The 20126-nt window shown below is 56.2% G+C and overlaps 2 protein-coding genes across 3 annotated transcripts; both read left to right on the top strand.

The window, feature by feature from the left end:
* Nucleotides 1-4338: 4338 nt before the first annotated feature.
* On the top strand, nt 4339-8991 carry KRT19 (keratin 19). The gene is made up of 6 exons (XM_027567966.2): nt 4339-4838; nt 7115-7197; nt 7429-7585; nt 7892-8053; nt 8155-8280; nt 8411-8991. The coding sequence occupies exons 1-6, from the start codon at nt 4410-4412 to the stop codon at nt 8663-8665; spliced, it is 1212 nt and encodes a 403-aa protein (XP_027423767.1). The 5' UTR covers nt 4339-4409; the 3' UTR covers nt 8666-8991.
* A 4827-nt stretch (nt 8992-13818) lies between these two features.
* KRT15 (keratin 15) lies at nt 13819-18237 on the top strand. Of its 2 annotated transcripts, none has more exons than XM_027567965.2 (8): nt 13819-14349; nt 15236-15318; nt 15444-15600; nt 16056-16217; nt 16304-16429; nt 16629-16849; nt 17159-17183; nt 17909-18237. In XM_027567965.2, exons 1-8 carry the CDS (start codon nt 13819-13821, stop codon nt 17999-18001), a joined length of 1398 nt encoding a protein of 465 aa, XP_027423766.2. In that variant the 3' UTR covers nt 18002-18237. The 2 variants fall into 2 exon arrangements, with proteins under 2 accessions (XP_027423766.2, XP_027423764.2); XM_027567963.2 differs by having other exon boundaries at nt 17159-17184; nt 17922-18237.
* The last annotated feature ends 1889 nt before the right edge of the window (nt 18238-20126 follow it).

The following is a 20126-nucleotide window of genomic DNA, read 5'->3' as shown; positions in this document are numbered from 1 at the left end:
GGTGGCTCAGTCGTTAAGCGTCTGCCTTCGGCTCAGGTCATGATCCCGGGGTCCTGGGATCGAGTCCCACATCGGGCTCCCTGCTCCGCGGGAAGCCTGCTTCTCCCTCTCCCACTCCCCCTGCTTGTGTTCCTGCTCTCGCTGTCTCTCTCTCTGTCAAATAAATAAATAAAATCTTAAAAAAAAAACAAACAAACTTGTATATCCTTCTGTATCTCAGCACCTAGTACTATGCCCGGTAGATAGGCGACAGGGACAGATACAGGGTCGATGAATGGAGGCACAGGTTAGAAAGTATCTTTAGCATCCTTGATGAAGGGCCCTGGGGAAGGGGATGGTGTCTAGGGAAGGGTTACCAATTTATTTATTTATTTATTTATTTATTTTTTAAAAGATTTTATTTATTTATTCATGAGAGACAGAGGAAGAGAGAGAGAGAGAAGCAGAGGGAGAAGCAGGCTCCCAAGGAGCAGGGAGCCCGATGCGGGACTCGATCCCAGGACCCTGGGATCATGACCTGAGCCGAAGGCAGACGCTTAACCATCTGAGCCACCCAGGCGCCCAAGGGTTACCAATTTATACAATAAGCAAGTTCATGAAATCTCCACACTTTTATCTTTCTTTCCTCCAGCTTATGAATTCTGTTCTGTTCATGTGCACGAGTCTACCTCCTCTGCAGTGGCTGAACTTAGAGCTTTGCTTGAATGATCTACCAACTGACCAAATAAATAATCATGTATTGGAGCAGGGGGGACAAGTTAGGATCTTAACAGGTGACCCTATGCCTTTCCCAGCTTGATGAGGCCAGTGGAGGAAGGTACCCTGACCTCCATCCTGTGAGAGGAACACAGCATTCCTGGTTGGTACTGTGGCTTTAGGGCACTAAAGATCAGGGCTTGGGGGGCGCCAGCGTGGCTCAGTCGGTTAAGCGTCTGCCTTCGGCTCAGGTCATGATCCCAGGGTCCTGGGATCGAGTCCCACATCGGGCTCCTTGCTCGGTGAGGAGCCTGCTTCTCCTTCTGCCTGCCTCTCCTCCTGCTTGTGCTCTCTCCCTCTCTCTGTCTGACAAATACATACATAAAATCTTAAAGATTAAAAAAAAAAAATCTGGGCTTGAATCCTGGGTCCATTACTTACTTGTGTGACCTTGGTCAAATTATTAATCTCTTTGAGCCTCAGCTGATCTTTGGAGTGGATCAGCTTTTCTCGTGACATATGGATTATTAATAATAATTAATTACCTGACAAAAGATTCCATGGTCCAGTGTAGTTGATAAATGTTGGTTGGACCAAGTTAAAGAATACTTACTATATGTATATAATAATACTTATAATGATAATATAACAAATATGTGTATTTATTATATAATATTATTGTAAAATATTGTGATATTACTATTTCACAATTATATAATAACATTTTATGAGTGCTCACGATGTGTCAGGTACCCTTACAAGCACCACCTCATTTAACCCTCAAAACAACCCATGAACCAGGTTGTTACTATTATTAATATTTTAATCTCTATTTCACAAATGACTCAGGGTATCAGACACTGGGCTACCATGCACTGTAACTCTCTAACAAGCAGTGTTTCTGATCTTATTGGACAGAGCCCCCCTTTCCCGCAGGGATCTCAGGATGCTGGGGCTCTGCAGACATGAGCTGGGGGCGGCTGGGCAGGATCTGCTGTGGGGGTCCCTTCATGCTTTAATATTCCCTTCCCAATCCTCACCCTGTGCGTACATCCCCTGGAGATGACAGAACCCCAGCTCGGGGACCAGAGCTTGGGAAGGGAGCTCCTCCGGTCAGGTTTTGCCCTCAAGCAGCCAGGAGCGGATCCGAGACTCCTTGTTGTGGGCAGTCATTTCATGACCCCTCAGTTCCATCTCTGGGGAGGGCAGCCTGTACAGACTGCTCTCCTGAGTTCTTGATGTACCAGAGGACTGGTCAGAGGCCACATAGCTCATGGTGGAAGGTGCTGGGCACTGTTGTGGCCAGAGAGTGGGAGTGGGGGATTCTTCCTGACTTCACCTGCATTTCAGTCTGGGGTTTACTGCTCCTGGAGTTGGTATAAGATTTTGGAAACAGGACCCAAAGGAGTTGTTCTGGAGCTGGGACCTCCTCGGAAGGGAAAGCACAGCCTCTGTCACACGCAAGAACCCAGGCCACGGGGCTGAAGGTTGAGAGGCTGGAAGCCAGACTCTGACACCCCTGGATGGGGACCCGGCCGGTCATTGCTCCCCTCGGAGCCTCTGTATTGTCCTGTGTGAAACGGGCTGGGCCGCCAAGAGGACCCAGTGAGGCCCCCAAAGACTGTAAGCTGTACCACCCTCAGTTAGGTGTTCTTACGACCGTGGCCCTGGGGTGTGCACTGGGACCCCAAGGTCCTCTGGAGTTCAGGAGCTCACAACCCCTTAATATCTGGGGGGGGGGGGATTGTTGGTTCTATTATTTTGTTTCCTAACACAAAGTCCCTTCCCAAAGCCACCTGTCAGGCCAGAAAACCAGAGTTTCCAGCGGGGGCGTGGTGGTGTGCGTAGCAACTATCCGGCACATAAGGAGCAGGCCTCCTTCTCAGGGTCAAATAAAGAGTGACTCACCTCAGACCAGCCCTGGCGGCTACAACCTTTGTGAAAGCCCAGCCGCACCCTGCTTTCATGGCCTGCCTTGGGTCATGCCCGCCTCCTTTCCCTTTTGGGCACCTCGGGTCCACTTGCAGGTCTGGTTCACTAGTTTAAACAGCCTCAGGCTGGCCTTCCTGAGTGGCTCAGGGCTGCTCCTGGTGGGTTATGGGGTATGTAGGCGGTTTCCTGCCCCCCCCGCCCCCCTGCTCCTGGGTAAGTGGGTAGCTGGAAGGCAGTTTATTGGGGACTGGTGTCAGAGGCTGGGACAAGTCTTCCTTTAGCTACAGGTGACCCAGGTGATGATGTGCAGAAAGGAGGGCTGAGATTTCACTGGGGGAAACTGAGGCCTGTTGCTGCCCCACCTCCCTAACACCGTCTCAAAAGGGCTTAGGGCCTCTGTCTTGCGACTGGGTGACTGCTCTGACCTAAGGAACCATGGGGACAGTTCTGGGGAGCGGTGAGGTCCTTGGGGACAGGAACTGGGGTGAGGCACAGGCAGTGTCTGGCAGGGGGCCTGGCCCTCCCAAGTGCAAAAAAAAAAAAAAAGGGTGGGTGGAATTGTTGAGCAGGGTGAAGAGCAAGGCTGGGGGCTGTGTGTAGAGAGGGGGGCTCCTTCCTATTATTGAAGCTCTTCACTTTGTCGGAGAGCACCCTGCAGGGCCTAGCAGTCCACTCATTGATCCAGGTACTAAGACAGGACCCTGTCAGGCTCCAGGATTCAGTCTGACACCCTCCTTCCAGATGCTCACAAGGAGGGAGGGATCCCCTCCCATTTTTGTCTCTGGGTGGCAGGTGCTAAATGTCTCATGGGCAAGTTATTTGCCTCCTTCAGGCTCAGATTCCCCATCATAATTTCAGCAAATCTGTGTTGAATGAATGCATGATTTGGGGGCTGGAGGTTGGGGTTGTCCTGGAGGGGGTGGGCGGTAAGAGGCCCCCAGTGGGGGCCTGCCCCAGGTGGGGTCAGGCTTGAGCCTGGGGTTGCCTGCAAGTCTTTTACAGTCCAGCCACAGAAGCCTGCAGAAGCCTCCCTGCAGCTGTTCTCAGGAGCCTATGGTCACCCCAGGGCTTTGTACGGCTCCAGCAGGGCAGGGCAGCTTTGTCTCAGGAGGCCAGTGGCCAGATCACCCTCCTCTGGGGGACTGAGAGGAAGTCAGGGTGTGGGTGATCCCCAAGGGGCAGGCTCTGAGAGGCTGTAACTCCAAGTGGGGTGTAGGAATCTCCTGAATGTATTGGAGGGAAGTGTTTAGCTCTGACTCCCAGGAAGGGGCTTCAGAACATAATCCCAGAGGGGATGGGGGGTTGAAGGGAGGACAGGGTGTAGGAGTCTACTCCCAGGAGGGCTTAATTCCTGGGGGGTTTCAAGCCTGGGTTAATCTTAACAGCTTCACAGGGGAGGGTCAGAATGTGAATGAGGGTGTCTGTGTGTGTGATGGGGGTGAAGAAAGGAAGGAGTGTGCTAGGAGGTGAGGAGGTATGCAGTCGGGGCTCCGGGACTCCGGAGTGGGCTGGGGTGGGGCAGTTCCCCGCACGGCCGCAGCAAGGAAGAGCTGAAGGTAGAGCCACCAGGAACTGACCAATGGGGACAGTGCCCGTATTTGCACCCAGGAGCCTGCAAATTCCTCGGGGCTCAGATATCCGCCCCATCCCCTCCCACCTCTCCCCTTCTCCCTCCTCCTCCCCCGCCCGCCCCGGGCATAAAAGGCGCCAGGTGAGGCTCTCGCCACTCCTCTCGCCCACCGCTGCTCCTCTGACCAGTGTCGTCCGAGTCCTCCTTCGCCATGACTTCCTACAGCTATCGTCAATCGTCCGCCACCTCGTCCTTCGGGGGCCCGGGCGGCGGCTCCCTGCGCCTCGGGGCGGGAGGTGCCTTCCGCGCGCCCAGCATCCACGGGGGCTCGGGCGGCCGCGGCGTGTCTGTGTCCTCCGCCCGCTTCGTGTCCTCGTCCTCCGGCGGCTACGGCGGGGGCTACGGCGGCAGCTTTGCCGGCGGCCTGGCCGGGTCCGACGGGCTGCTGTCGGGCAATGAGAAGCTCACCATGCAGAACCTCAATGACCGCCTGGCCTCCTACCTGGACAAGGTGCGCGCCCTGGAGGAGGCCAACGGCGACCTGGAGGTGAAGATCCGCGGCTGGTACCAGAAGCAGGGGCCCGGGCCCGCCCGCGACTACAGCCACTTCTTCAAGACCATCGAGGAGCTGCGGGACAAGGTGGGCGGCGGCCCATTTGCGGGAGGTGCACCTGCCGCGCAAACCCAGCCCCGCGGGCCGGGCGAGGCCGGGGGAGGGACGGCAGCCACCCGAGCCACCACCGGCGGGGCGGGAGCTAGCCCGTTAGGACGTGGGAGGGCCGCAGGGTGGGGCAGAGAGCCGGGGGCAGGTAAGGAGGGGCAGGGCGGTGGGGCAGGAAGTGGATGTCCTGGTATCGGGAAGGGGGCGGGTTAGTGGGTGGGGTGTGCAGAGGCGGCGGGGGCGGGGCTGGTGGGCGGGGAGGTCTGGGAGGGGGGCTCCGAAGGAGTGGGAGGAGATAGGACGAGGCTGTGAGCTGCCCAGAGGTCTTGGTCCGGGGCCGCGGTGGCAGCCCGGAAACAAGCAAGAATTTGGCCTGAGAGGAATGCAGTCCACCCCGCGCCAAACCTACCCTCCGCTGCCCCCGGCATGGGCCCCTCCGCATTCCTTTTCTCTGGTGGGGCAGGTCTGGTTTCCATCACGCTCAGGCTGAAACCCCTCCTGCCCCGCCCAGGGCGGGGGGCCACACCGGACTTAGGAACTTATAGGAAGAATGAGAAGGGACATAGGCTAATGGCCTAAGGAGCTGGTAAAGGCAGGACATACACGCGGGGGACCGCCCCCCCCTAACTTTTCGGCAATAGTTCTCTGTGGGTGGAGAGTCCTGGGGTTGGGGGTGCTTGAGCCATAAGTCTAACAGGGAGCCCCTAAGGGCATGCAGGGTGGGGCTTGGTCTCCACCCTCAGGGAAAAGCTGGGAGTTCTGCCCGGAAGAAATGTTATCAGAAGCCAGTGGGACATTTAACGATCCCACCTGCTGGGGCTCCAAACACGCCGCTCCCCACTACGTGGCCCCGTGCCTGCCATGTGGCCCGCATGGTACTGGGTGCCAGGGGCATAGAGCAGAAAGACCAGACCTGTGGACAAGGAGGGACAGCTAGAGTTGTAAACAACAAAGTAGAATACTGCTTACACACTTTAAAAAAATTGTAACCTAACAATAAGAAATACATTTTACCATGTACCTTCACCCATTCTCTTTCTGTTATATACACACCCAAAACGGAAGCAAAACTTTATTTATTTATTTAAAGATTTATTTATTTGAGAGAGAGAGAGCGAGCAAGAGAGCAGGGTCAGGGGAGGGAGAGAGGGAGAGGGAGAGAGAGAGAATCAATCCTCAAGCAGACTCCCGCTGAGTGTGAAGACCTGTGCAGGGCTCCATCGCAGGACCCTGAGATTGTGACCTGAGCAAAAAAACCGAGTCAGCTGTTTAACCAACTGAGCCATCCAGGCGCCCCAGCAAAACTTTCTTGAAATAATTCTTACCGTACTGTGGGTGATCTCTTCTCATATTTTATATTCTGTTCAGGTTCATTAAAAAACTATGCAGGGGCGCCTGGGTGGCTCAGTCGGTTAAGCATCTGCCTTCGGCTCAGGTCATGATCCCAGAGTCCTGGGATCGAGTCTTGCATCGGGCTCCCTGCTCAGCTGGGAGCCTGCTTCTCCCTCTCCCACTCCCCCTGCTTGTGTTCCCTCTCTTGCTGTGTCTCTCTCTGTCAAATAAATAAAAATAAAATCTTAAAAAAAAAAAACCTATGCAAATTATCTCCCAGTACAATGACTAATGAGTCATGACTTGCTCTTTGAAAAACATAAACCCAACTACCTAAACAATGGTGTGAATATGGCCATCACAGCAGAGGGACCTCAGATGGGGGTGAACTTGGACAAGAAATCCTGAGCTTCATTTCCCGCCTCTATAAAATAGGCATACCCACTGACCTGGCATGAAAGATGAGGTGCGAAGTGCTTGTCACATAATTGATGCTCAACAAATGGGAATTCCCTTTCCTGAGGCCGAATGTGCTTTGAATGGGGCTACAGACAAAAGTACTCCAACACGGCATCTGGTTTGCAGATCACTAGGGTCTGCCTCCCCTAAGACCATTTAGAGTTTCCCTGGGTACAGGTCTCAGACACTTTCCTCCCAGACTTACCTCCATGCCCTCCCACACCCATGCCCTACCCCCTGGCTCAGCGTCCCTGACAATGGTTTCTCCTGCTCCAGCTCCTGGGCATGGACTGATTCTAAGACCTCCCAGAGAGCAGCCCAATGGACAGCTGAGACATGGCTGGGGCTTTGGTCTCTAGGGGGTAGAGGCATACTCATTTGCTCTCCTCTCTCTTCTAGGAAGAAAGGGGGTGGCAGTGCCAGTATACTAAACTGGTGCCAACTTCCTGCCTCTTATCTTCCAGATTCTTGGTGCCACCATCGAGAACTCCAAGATTGTCCTGCAGATCGACAATGCCCGTCTGGCTGCAGATGACTTCCGAACCAAGTGAGTATGTGTTTGCCTCGGGGGGCTGCAGAAGCCAGGACAGAGAAGGAGAGGCAATCCCAGACCCTTTGGGGGGGCTCCGTGCAGTGAGGGGGACTAGACTCTGTCCTCACTTACCCCAGCTGGCCTGAAGCAACCCTCTCATGGACTCCTGAACCCTGGGGGAGATGGGGGAAGTCTTCAGGGGTTCAGAGGAAATTCTGGTCTGACTACACCTATTTCCTCTGAAAGGTTTGAGACGGAGCGGGCCCTCCGCATGAGCGTGGAGGCCGACATCAACGGCCTGCGCCGGGTGCTGGACGAGCTGACTCTGGCCAGGACCGACCTGGAGATGCAGATCGAGGGCCTGAAGGAGGAACTGGCCTACCTGAAGAAGAACCACGAGGAGGTGGGTTTCAGGCTGGGCCTTCTGTCCATCCCACCCCAACTTCCCAGGGCTAAGGACACTTTTTTATCCTCCTGTATCCTCTTGACCGTGGCCACACTTGCTGTACCCTTGATATGGCCCTGGGTGTGGAGCGGGGCTCCCAGGGCTCCAGCAGGGGATGGTGGCCACCTGGTCTATCTCTCGGTGCTGGCTCTGAGGTCTGCACCTGAACCAGCCCCTTTCCCATCTGGGGGGTGGGGGAGTGACCTGGCCCAGGCCCAGCAGGCTCTGGGCTCTGACATGCCCATCTCTGCTGTGTCTTTCCAGGAAATCAGTGCCCTGAGGGGCCAGGTGGGTGGCCAGGTCAGTGTGGAGGTGGATTCCGCTCCGGGCATCGACCTTGCCAAGATCCTGAGTGACATGAGAAGCCAATATGAGGTCATGGCTGAGAAGAACCGAAAGGATGCTGAAGCCTGGTTCACCAGCCGGGTACGTAGGGGGAAGCAGGTGTCCTTTGGAGAGGTGGCTTCATGCCCTCACGCAGAGGTCTGCCTCACTGCTTATTCCTTCTGCCTGCTCTCTTCTTGCAGACCGAGGAGCTGAATCGGGAGGTGGCTGGCCACACAGAGCAGCTGCAGATGAGCAAGTCGGAAGTCACTGACCTGCGGCGCACCCTCCAGGGTCTGGAGATCGAGCTGCAGTCTCAGCTAAGCATGGTCTGTACCCCCTGCCCTGTGGGATACACACTGGTGCCCTCACAGCCTTGTGCAGCCTGGGCCATGGCTGTGCCTTTGCCCTCTCAGGAACCAGTCTCCACCGAGTCTCTTTCCCTCTCCCTGCCCTCAGAAAGCCGCCCTGGAAGGAACACTGGCGGAAACAGAGGCCCGCTTTGGAGCCCAGCTGGCCCAGATCCAGGCTCTGATCAGCAGCATGGAAACCCAGCTGAGCGAGGTGCGTGCCGACACTGAGCGGCAGAACCAGGAGTACCAGCAGCTCATGAACATCAAGTCGCGGCTGGAGCAGGAGATCGCCACCTACCGCAGCCTGCTGGAGGGCCAGGATGCCCACTACAACAACCTGCCAACCCCCAAGGCTCTCTGAGTCCAGCAGCCTCCTGGGCTTCCTGCTCTCCTGCAGAGGAGATCCCCTGGGTAGGGCCATGGGAGGGGAGGGACCCTACCCCTGGTTCTTCCCCTTGACCTGCCAATAAAGTTTTATGGCTCGAGGAAGGATGTTGGGTTTGTTTTTTCGGCCCATAGAGATGGTTCTGTTTTGGTTTTATTTGGATCAGAGTGCACCCTGTCCAGGAGAGGGAAGAGAGGGTGCTCACCAACTCCTACTGGTAGGCCAATTCCTGTTTGCAGAACTCTAAGTTTGTCTAACCTGTTCCTTAAAATAAGCTTGTGAAACAAGCATTGCTCCCCCCTCCTTTCTTTTAAAGATTTATTTATTTATTTAAGTGAGAGAGAGGGAGAGCTCGAGAACAAGCGTGCATGAGTGGGGTGAGGGGCAGAGGGAGAGAATCCCCAAGCAGACGCCCCGCTGAGCGTGAAGCCCAACGCAGGGCCAGATCCCAGGACCCATGAGATCATGACCTGAGCTGAAACCAAGAATCAGAAGCTGTTGAGCTACCCAGGCGCCCCGCATTGCTCCCTTTTTACCGAGGGGTAAACTAAGGGTCAGACAGGTGAGGTGGTTTGTTGTAGATGTAACTCTTCTAACATGGCAAAGGTGGGATTTGAAACTGTGGGTTTTTTTTTTTTTTTTTCAGATTTAGTTTTCTCTCCACTTTACTCCTTCAAGTGTTGGTGTGTATTTGTGTGTCTGAAATTAATGTTTACTTGAGCACATAGTATGCACCATAGGATCAAACAACCTTAAAAGGTAGTATGAGTAGCATCTTATAGAGCAAGAGACAGTTTCAGAGAGGTTGAGTAACTTGTCCGAGGTCACACAGTGACTTCACGGCAGAGCCGGGACCAGAAACTAGGTTTCCTGTAGGTGCCACCCTGTATGTACCCCAGTCTCCTGGGATTGATGCTTCTTTTTTTTTTTTTTTTAAGATTTTATTTACTTATTTGACAGACAGACAACAGCGAGAGAGGGAACACAAGAAAGGGGGAGTGAGAGAGGGAGAAGCAGGCTTCCCGCGGAGCAGGGAGCCCGATGCGGGGCTTGATCCCAGGACCCTGGGACCATGACCCGAGCTGAAGGCAGACGCTTAATGACCGAGCCACCCAGGCGCCCCAGGATTGATGCTTCTTATGCCAGGTTCTCAGTACCTGTCAGTCTTGCGCCGTGTGAGGGCCTGGGACTAGAATCCCCCGGGGCAGTTCCTTGTGATACATTTCTCCACCTAACTGAAGGAGAGCCTGGGGCTTTGGGGGTCAGAGCCTGAGTAATGGGGGCAGGCATCCCACTCAAAAGGCTGAAGAGGGTATACCTGTCGGTGTCAGTGTGTGTGCATGCACTAACACATTCATCCATCCCTGGGCAGCCCCACAAAAGCCCCTTACGCCCACCAGCTCATACCTGGGCCCAGAGCCTGGAATGGGACCCAGCGGTGACCTGGACCTCCCGTACGGACCCCCAACCTGGCTTACCAGAGGCTGGTCCTAGGCCAGCAAAGGAACGTTAAGTCCCAGCTTCCTGGTCTAACTCTGCCCCTGTGTAGGTATGGTCTTGCCCCTGTGGTTTACAGTTCAGCTGCCAAGAACTGAGGCCAATTAAAGGTAAATAAGTAGTCCCACTTCCCCTTGGCTGAAAGGTGCAGGCTGAGTGGGCCTGTTAGGTCCCACGGATCTGCCTGATCCTGTGCTGGAGGGGGGCCAGTGAGGAGCACTCTATCCTGTGCCCCCAGAAGGTCTGGAGGGGAACACATGGCCGCCATGAGTGCCCAGTGCTGTGTGAAGGAGGCTGTGACCCAGTCATACCCTGTGCTAAGAATCCTGAAGGAGGTCCTCTTTCTGTCAGTTTCCTGTGGGTCTTAGAGACCTTCCTTAACTTGCTTCAGGTCACAGAACTGGGGACCCCAGAGCACAGTGCTTCCTCCTCTCCCTGGGCCGGGAGCCCCTTCTGCCACCTCCCGAGCTATTCTGCTGTGGCCTCCAGCACCCACAGCCCCCCTCTCCCACTTAAATTTAGAGGTCTGGCTCACCCTCAGGCTGAGACTGCCCAGAGATTTTTGTCCCCTGTTCATGAAAGCCTCTGTTGTCACAGCTGAAACCCTCCCCTATGCCCCAGAGGCCCCTGGATATGTGGCCGTGGGGTGGGGTCTGGGCCCAAACAGGTGGGGCAGGTGACTGGGTCGCAGGTCTGGGTGTCAGGAATGAAGCCTTCCTTTGTGTGTGTGTGTGTGTGTGTGTGTGTGTGTGTGTGTGTGTGTGTGTGTGTGTGTGTGTGGCATGGGGAGGCAAGGGCAGGGACAATTTTCTGTCTCAGTCAGGGAGCTGAAACCAGGGGTACTGTGTTAACAGGCTGGGATGGAGGAGAGGGAGGGAAGGAGAGAGAAGGGGAGAGGATTCATGGGGTGAGTCTTGGGGTGAGTCTTACCCTCGCTGCTGGGCATAGCTCCATCCCTGGGCGGCAGGCTGGGCAGGGGTTATTTCCATTTTCCGGATTGGTAGACAGGCTGAGAGAGGCAGCCGGATTACTAAGAGAGCCACATACCTAATAGAGGAGGAATTATCCAGGCCCTAGGACTTGTGCTCTTTCCTAGCATCTCCCTGGGGAGTGGGGAGGTGAGGGGTGGATGTAGGGAGACCACACCCCCATGTGTCATCGAATGCTGTCTGGGACCCTGTAACAGGACTCAGTGTTAATGGCTCCATTTTTTTCTTTTTGTGTCTTCTGGTAAAATACACACATAATTTACCATCTTAGCTGTGTTTAAGTGGACAGTTCTGTGGCATTAATTCCGTTCACATTATGGTGCCACCACTGTTTCCATCTTGTAAAACTGAGACTCTCAATCTGTTAAACAGTAACTCCTTCTGTGATTCTGACTACTCTAAGTACTCATGTGAGTGGAAAAATGGCCCAATGTTAAGTTGGGAACCTGGCTCAGAGAGGTAGAGTCACACCCAGAGGTGGAGTCCAGCCCAGGCTTTTCCACTGGGCCGCACATCCCATCCCATCCCAAGGAGAGAAGGCCCTGGGGACAGGGCCCTGGGCTGCAGCTTGGGCTGGAGCCAAAGAGAGCTGGGTCCCCACCCTTGCCCCGCCTCCCCACCTGGTGCTAATGAGCAGGCACCAAGTGGCCCAGACCTTGAGCTCACAGGAGCTGTTTGCATCGAAAACATATTTGTGACTGGGGCAGCTGCTGCGCCTGCATGGGCCTGATAGCGTATGAAAGCCACCTCTTGAGGGGCGCTGGAGGGGAGTCAGGGTGCAGAAGAGGGGCTGGCTGGGGCCCAGGCCTCCCTCAGCCTGGAGTGTTGGTGTGCAATTGTTCCCCTGTTAATTGCTGGGGCCGTGATGTCTGCAGAGGCTTTAATGAGCTGTGGCTGATCTGAGTTTGATTATTTTTCTTTTGGAAGAAAAGACAATACCCTCCTACCCATGAGACAATACCGCCCTGTCTGCGCCCAGCACTCAGAGGCCTGGCTCATCCACCCCCATCCACCTAGGCCTTTGGTCCTTCTTGCACCACCCTGGCTCAGACGAGAACCCCAGGCACTGAGCCCCACTGTCTGCTTCCTTAGAAGATGGGGAGGCAGGTGGAAGCAGGCTGGGGGCTCTGGGGCCTCAGGTGGAAGCTGAAAGTGCCCCTCGCCACGGTAACACGTCCAGGGTTTCATAGGTAGTAATTGATGGAGCCAGGATTTGAACCTGAGCCTGAGGGGCTCCGGAGCTCCATCCACCTCACTGTGCTTCAGCCCTGGACCAGATATCCTTCTGACTCTCCAGATTGGCCTTGCTTCCCTCCCCAACCCCCCAGCTCTTCTGAAACCCTGGAGCCGGGGCCGGAGGGCCAGGCTCTGTCTCCAAGTGGCACACCCGGCATGTATTATGTATCCCCGAAAGCCTGCCCCTGGGTTGGCGGCCGAGAGAAGGGCTCTCCTGAGTGTTCAGCTCCCCTCTCTGGCCTCAGCATCCTGCTCGAGAAGCGGTGTCTTCCGGTCTGCCTGCCAGGCCTCCCTGAATCCTCCTTCCCGACACTCAGGCATGTAGAGCCCTCTGGGTTGGGTCCCTCCCCAGCCCCAAAGCGCTTGACAGGACAAACCGAGTTACTCTGGCCCTGCTCTGCAGGGACATGCCCTCTCTCTGGAGAAGGCAGGGGCTTTCTGGACTGTGCTCCGGTCTTATCTGCAGAGGTTTGCCCCGACGTGTCCCAGGAGCAAGCAAAGGTTCAGTGACATGTGCAGTTGGCAGGTGGCGGCATTATCAATCAGCCCCTTGTCAGCCCCGAGCCTCCTGGCCTTTGTGAGAGTGCCAGTGCAATGGAGCCGGGGGCTGGGGGGGAGCTGGGGGGGAGGGGGGAGGCATGGAGGAGGAGGGTCCTGTGGCGGCAGGGAAGAGACAGACGGTAGGCTTCTCTGATCACCTTAGCTGGAACTTGACTCATGACCCCCCTCTCCTGTCTTCAGCCTGTCCCCCATGGGCCCTGCATGCCTCCCTGTGCCTCCGCCCACTCACACCCCTCCCCTCTCCTCCCCTCCCCCCTGCCAAGCCATGGCTCTCCCCAGGCCCTGCAGGCTCACACGTGGGGTCTGTGAGTGGGACAACACAGAGCAGTGATGGGGAGTGGACTCTCAAACTGAGAGTGGGGAGCTGGCCGCCTTGGGGTGAAGGTCCTGGGCTGGTGGCAGCAGAGATGTCCAGCGAGGGCAGATCTGTCTTGAACTGCTCCCACCCTGCGGGCGGAGGCCTGGGAGCTGTGGAGTGATTGGGGTTTGCTCCCCGCTACTCTTGGTTTTCTCCCAGAGCGCAGAGATGAGCCTGCATTGGAAGTGTTAAAACCATGGCCCTGGGGCAAAACACCATTCATTCTGAATCATCTCTTTTGTTGCATTGAAAAAAAAAAGAAAGAAAAGAGAAACTCCACATCAGCCACACAGAGGTGTGCAGGCAGTTGTGTTTGAACACAGGAGTTGGCTTCCCTTTGGGGGAGGAGATGCGGTCCCACAACACCCTCGGAGGGGTATATAAGGAGCCCCAGGCTGGGGGATGACCAGCCAGTGCTTTGCTCTCAGCCCAGCCTGCACTTCCACCAGCACCTCTGTGCTTTCAGAGAACTCACCCACTGCCTGGCCATGAGCACCACATTTCTGCAGACCTCTTCCTCCACCTTTGGGGGTGGCTCTACCAGGGGGGGTTCCCTCCGGGTTGGGGGAGGCGGCTTTGGTGGGAGGAGTCTCTGTGGGGGCGGTGGAAGCTGCAGTATTTTGGCTTCTTCTGCTAGGTTCGTGTCCTCCGGGTCAGGAGGGGGCTATGGGGCCGGCATGAGCTGCGGCTTCGGTGGAGGGGCTGGTAGTGGTTTGGGCGGCGGGGGCTTTGGAGGTGGCTTTGGAGGTGGCCTTGGAGGTGGCTTTGGTGGGGGTTTCGGTGGTGGCTTTGGTGACTACGGTGGTGGCGGGGGCAGCCTCCTCTCCGGCAATGAGAAGTTCACCATGCAGAACCTCAACGACCGCCTGGCCTCCTACCTGGACAAGGTGCGCGCCCTGGAGGAGGCCAACACCGATCTGGAGGTGAAGATCCGTGACTGGTACCAGAAGCAGAGCCCCAGCAGCCCCGAGCGGGACTACAGCCCCTACTTCAAGACCATCGAGGAGCTGCGGGACAAGGTGAGTCCTCGGGTGTCAGAGAGACGGAGCAGGTGGCTGGTCTTGCACATGTCTGTAACATCAGTGCTCCAGCTGCGGCAAGGAGACCCTTTCCTGCCCGGGCCGTGATTGTCGGTGTATAGCTCGGAGAAGCAGGGAATGGCTTCCCAGGTGTGATGCCAGGGCACATCCGCTCAACTTGGCAGTGTGGGAAGATCCTGAGATTCTGGTCAGGACGGGGTGGGGGCGGGGGGTCCAAGGTGGGGGCAGTGACACACGCCCTGCAGGGCTGTGCATCAGGTGCCCCTTTGCTTCTTTTGCAAGAACGGTAAGTGTCGCCTTAGGAGCCCTGAATGCCAGGACCACCTGTCTCACCCTTTGAGGGTATCTTTGGTGCCAAAAGCAGTATTGGGACTTAGGACACCTCGAACTCATGATGTGCTCTGCCAGCCATTTACTCACCTTTTCAACTCACCTGGACCGGTTTCCTCAGCTGTAGTGTGCCTTCCTGACCTGCCCTCCAGGTTCCTCCTGGCTGTGGGATGTTCTGTGGGTCCATGGCTGTGTCCAGGTGTGCTGGGGGCCAGTGACCAGGGCAGGCTGGTGGACTCTCCCTGGGAGGGCTGTTGTCGGAGTCCACTGAACCCCACCCCAACCCCTCCTGGCAATTCCCACAGGGGAGTCCAGGCACTCTGGGCTCCTTGGTCTTTCACGCCCTGGAGCCCAGGAAGGGTGGCGTGGGGGCAGACCTCACGTGGGCACTTGAGGGGGTGCTGAACTCTGCCCCGGGAAGCCTACAGGCTTCTGTTGCTGGTGTCAGCCAGGGGTCTGACCTGGGGCACAGGGTGGGGAGAGCAGCAGGGAGGATGGAACACTGCTCTAGGCACCGACTTCCTGACTTCTGCAGATCCTGGCGGCCACCATTGACAACTCCCGTGTCATCCTGGAGATTGACAACGCCCGGCTGGCGGCGGACGACTTCAGACTCAAGTGCGCTCCTGCCTCCCTCTCCCCTTCTGGATTCCCCACCTTTTCTTGGCCTTCTCTCCCTCCTCCAGCTCCAACAGCCCAGACCTCTTGCCCGTCCTTACTCTGGGCTCCCTCTCTCTTCCCAGGTATGAGAACGAGCTGGCCCTGCGCCAGAGCGTGGAGGCCGACATCAACGGCCTGCGCCGGGTGCTGGACGAGCTGACCCTGGCCAAGACCGACCTGGAGATGCAGATCGAGGGCCTGAACGAGGAGCTGGCCTACCTGAAGAAGAACCATGAGGAGGTGAGGGCCGGCAGGGACTGCTGGTGGCGGGAGGCAGAGTAGGGCCACTGGCACCTCCTCCTAGTTGGCTGAAGGGCTTAGTGGTTCAGATATGCTCCCCTCCACCAAAACAGGGGTCCCCATGGAGAGCAAGGGGTACTATCCCTTGGGGACCCAGACTCCTTTCCTTCTCAGATCCAGAGCCAGGCCAAGTGGTCAGTGTGACCTGCTGTCCTGATTTGTTTCATGAGCTCAGACAAGGGCCCTACTGTCTTGAGGTCCTCCCGTAGCACCTGGCAAGGAAGAGAGGCCCTCAGAGCCAAGGGGCCCATGTGATCGAACCTCTTCATGTTCAGTGGGGAACAGAGGCTGGGGTGGGTACGCAGGAATGCGAAGCCAGGATGGGCCTGTGGGAACCCAGGCTCTCAGCTCTCTCTTCTGCCCTGTGTCCCTAAACGGGCCTGCCCACCCTGCAGGAGATGAAGGAGTATGGCAGCCAGCTGGCAGGCCAGGTCAACGTGGAGATGGACGCGGCACCAGGCGTGGACCTGACCCGCGTGCTGGCCGAGATGAGGGAGCAGTACGAGGCCATGGCGGAGAAGAACCGGCGGGACGCCGAGGCCTGGTTCTTCAGCAAGGTGGGCCTGACCTCGCAGCCCCGCCCTGGCTCCCCAGGTCTCCCAGGATGGCTGTGGGCCTCACTTGCCTTGTGTGTGACCTATAGACAGAGGAGCTGAACAAGGAGGTGGCGTCCAACACAGAGATGATCCAGACCAGCAAGACGGAGATCACAGACCTGAGGCGCACGATGCAGGGGCTGGAGATCGAGCTGCAGTCCCAGCTCAGCATGGTAGGGCCACCTGCCCCTCAGCCCACCCCAGCCCACCCCAGTGTGGCCCGGCCTTTCCCACCAACCAGGGCTGGTTAAGTCTTGGGTTCCCAAGCCCCGTCCGAGGGGTTCTCTGCCCTCCATTCAACATCGGTACCCATGCCCACTGCAGCTTCCTTCCTGGCCTGACGGGGTGTCTCTTGATCTGTTACCCCTCCAGAAAGCAGGGCTGGAGGGTTCGCTGGCCGAGACTGAGTGCCGCTACGCCACGCAGCTGCAGCAGATCCAGGGACTCATCAGTGGCCTGGAGGCTCAGCTGAGTGAGCTCCGTAGTGAGATGGAGTGCCAGAACCAGGAGTACAAGACGCTGCTGGACATCAAGACGCGGCTGGAGCAGGAGATCGCCACCTACCGCAGCCTGCTGGAGGGCCAGGACGCCAGGCAGGGGCGAGGGTGCAGGGGGAGGAATGAGGGAGGGCCTGGTTGGGGTTGGGGTGGAGAGTCATCTTACCCGGACAGCAGCGGGACAGCATAAAGGAAGCAGATGGGGTGTTACTGTGTATCAGAATCTATCTGCTTAGGGGTGGCAGGTCTGGACAGGCTCTCAGGATGTCCCAGACTCTAGAGAAATCAGATGTGTGGCTGGTGGTGGGGGGTCCTGGAGAGGATTGCTTAGCTAGCCACCGGGGCCTCCCTTAAGGAGATCTGGGCTCATGCCCTTCTCTTATATCTGCTTCCCCTCTCTTTTAGGATGGCTGGCATTGGCACCAGAGAAGGTAAGAACGCTTCAGTCTTCCTTCGTGGGGTGGCAAGGGCAGCTGTTGAAGCCACCGTTCCCCCTGGAATGGGCTGGAAGGAGAAAGATGCCCAACAAGCCAGTAGGGAGGGGACACACCCATTCTAGGCAATACCTCTTTCGCAGGGACCCTCTATCAGCCCCAGTAGAGTGGGGCTGAAGATTTATTGAGAACCTTCCAGGTTGAGCAGGCTTTGTCCGGGGAATAGCTTACCCCAGGCCCCACCTTCCTGCACTTAATGGTAAGAAGCCCCCGATCACTTCCCGTTCACCTGCCACTAAATCCCTGACTTTATTTATTTATTTTTTTAAAGATTTTATTTATTTATTTGAGAGAGAGAATGAGAGACAGAGAGCATGAGAGGGAGGAGGGTCAGAGGGAGAAGCAGACTCTCTGCTGAGCAGGGAGCCCGATGCGGGACTCGATCCCGGGACTCCAGGATCATGACCTGAGCCGAAGGCAGTCGCTTAACCAACTGAGCCACCCAGGCGCCCCAATCCCTGACTTCCTTGCTCACTGCGGGGCATAACTGTTGTTACCACCGCCCACCTCTGTGATGAGTGATTCAGCGCCAGACCTCCTGGCCAGTGGCCATTCTCAGGGGTGCTGTCCAGTTCTTCCCGAGCTCAGCCAAGGTCCTGGCTGCCTTGGGAGGGAGAACAGCAAGGGTCCCCCACTCTAAAGTCTGCTCCTTCTTTCTATTGTCTCCCTGGGAGGCGGTGGTGGCAAAGTTCGCATCAACGTCGAGGAGACAGTGGACGGGAAGGTGGTTTCTTCTCGCAAGCGAGAGGTCTGAGTGCCCGGTGCAGGAGAGACGTCCCTCGTCTCCTCCTCCCTCCCCAGGCTGGGTGGAGGACTGGCCAGAGGGGCCAGAAGAGCAAACGCCAGTCCCTGCTTTCAGAGGATCCAGCTCTCCTTGTTGGGTGCTTGGCATGCTCCCCTTCCTGCTCCCCTCCAGCTCTCCCCATCCGCTTTTGAGCAGGGATGGGCAAGAAGCTGCTGGATCGTATAACAAGCTCGTTTGTACCGTGTCTGTCTGTGCAATAAAGAACTGCTTTTCCTTTTGCAAATATCTCTTGGTAGTATGTCCAGTTTTTCTTGTTGAGGGCCTCTGTGGGCCTAGGACCCACAGGTTGGCATCTCTTCTTACTTTGGCCCTTTTCTCTGCATGGTCATAATTCATTCTTTGGGGTGCCCAGGGCACTGAGGACCAACTCAAGCTGCTCAGGTAACTTGCTGTTCTGGCTTATTCCATCCAGTGATCATGGAAGCAGGAGATGGGGATTTTCCTCAGAGCATTTTGGTGCACCCAGCACAGTACTTGTCGCATTGAACAGTTATTTACCCAATTGACTGTATAGATATTATTGGTTCACCCTTGTGTGGCTTGGCACTGTGCTAGGCAACCCCACCCATGGGTTTTGTTTAATGCAACTGTGGGCGGTCGGGATTTATGATTCCCATCTGAGAGATGAGGAAGTCAGGGAGGTGAATGACTTTGCCAGGGATGGATAGTGAGCAACAGGGCTGGGACTGGGCCCCACATCTGCATGATTCAAAGTCCAGCACTTGTTCCGGGAGCCCAGGCTCTGGCCCTTCACAACTCATTGCCAGGACTTTCCTCCTTATTTCTGGCCCTCCCACACGTGTCCCTAGAACTTCCCCTTTTTTTCCAGTCCGGCACACCTGACCTCCAGAGTAGCTGAGCCAGGTAACATCTCTGCCTCCTGCAAAGAGGGACCTTATCCACCCCCTTGCCCCCTGAAGCCACCATCTCCTTTCCATAAGACAATTAAAGTGCTCAGAGGGAAAGACACCAACTCCAGGAAGCCCTCCCTGATTTCTCTAAGCTTAATTCCAAAGAAACATCAACCCCTGTTGCCCTCCTCAGTCCAAACCCTGCTCCTGCTCCCCTGTCCCCAGCATCTCTGTCCTTGGGCTCATTAGGGCAGCAACATCCACACACACTTAATTTGTTGCCTCTGCTCTGAGGCTGGTTCTTCTGGGATTCATAACCCCAGACAGAGGGCAAGGAATGAGGAAGCAGAGAACTCTGGGTGCTGTGGCTGGGCTGGGCTCTGGTGAGGACTGGGGGGAGAGGGAAAACCGGTTTCTTAGTCCTGCTGGGAAGAGGAGGTTGGAGGTGCCTCTGTTCTCCTGAGAATCAGATCATTTGTGGGGGCAGAATCAAGCCCCCTTGAGGCACCTCCATGAGTCTTGCTGGGTGAAGCTCCTTGCCCAGCAATCCTGGTTGGAGAGAGGGTGGCACCTGTTTTTTCTGAGGGAGATTTAATCTAGAATGTGTCTCCTGAGTACACACTTTGAAGCCAGACTTCTCTAGGGCTGGAGGAATGAAACAGAATTTATTAAGTGTCTATACTTTGCAGGGCTCTGGGCAGGGCATTCAGTGGATGGTCTCTCATTTACTCTCCCAGAGGATTTGTAAAGGTGGGATCAGCCTACAGCATCAGTTTTCAGAGAGGAAACTGAGGCTCAGGGAAGTTCAGTAACTTGAATGAAGTCGCCAGCTGGGAAGCAGTGAGGTTGGGCCTGGGACTGGTCTCTCTGGTTTCAGACCCTTGCTTTTCCCTTGATGTCTCGAGGGTGATGGAAACCGGCAACACCTTTCTGAAGAGGGTGTGTTAATCTGAAACCCCTTTCTTAACCTCTGAGGGAAACCTGTTCAAATGGCATCCAGCCATCACTGTCAGCAAGAGTATTCTCATGTCTAACCGTAGCTGCTCACACCAGGACTTGAGCTCATGCTGAAGCCCAGAGCACAGGGACATCCTGAGAACAGCCACGCCCCTTCCTGAGTCTCCCAGGCCCAACGGGCTGACTGCCACTCTTGCTTCACTGGCCTCCGGGTCTCTGTCGAGGAGTCTCAGGTCTCCAGAGCAACCCACAGAGGGTTTTCTCAG

Source organism: Zalophus californianus, chromosome 16 (assembly GCF_009762305.2).
Source record: "Zalophus californianus isolate mZalCal1 chromosome 16, mZalCal1.pri.v2, whole genome shotgun sequence".
Lineage (NCBI taxonomy): Eukaryota > Metazoa > Chordata > Mammalia > Carnivora > Otariidae > Zalophus > Zalophus californianus.
This window is presented reverse-complemented; position numbering and strand designations above follow the sequence as displayed.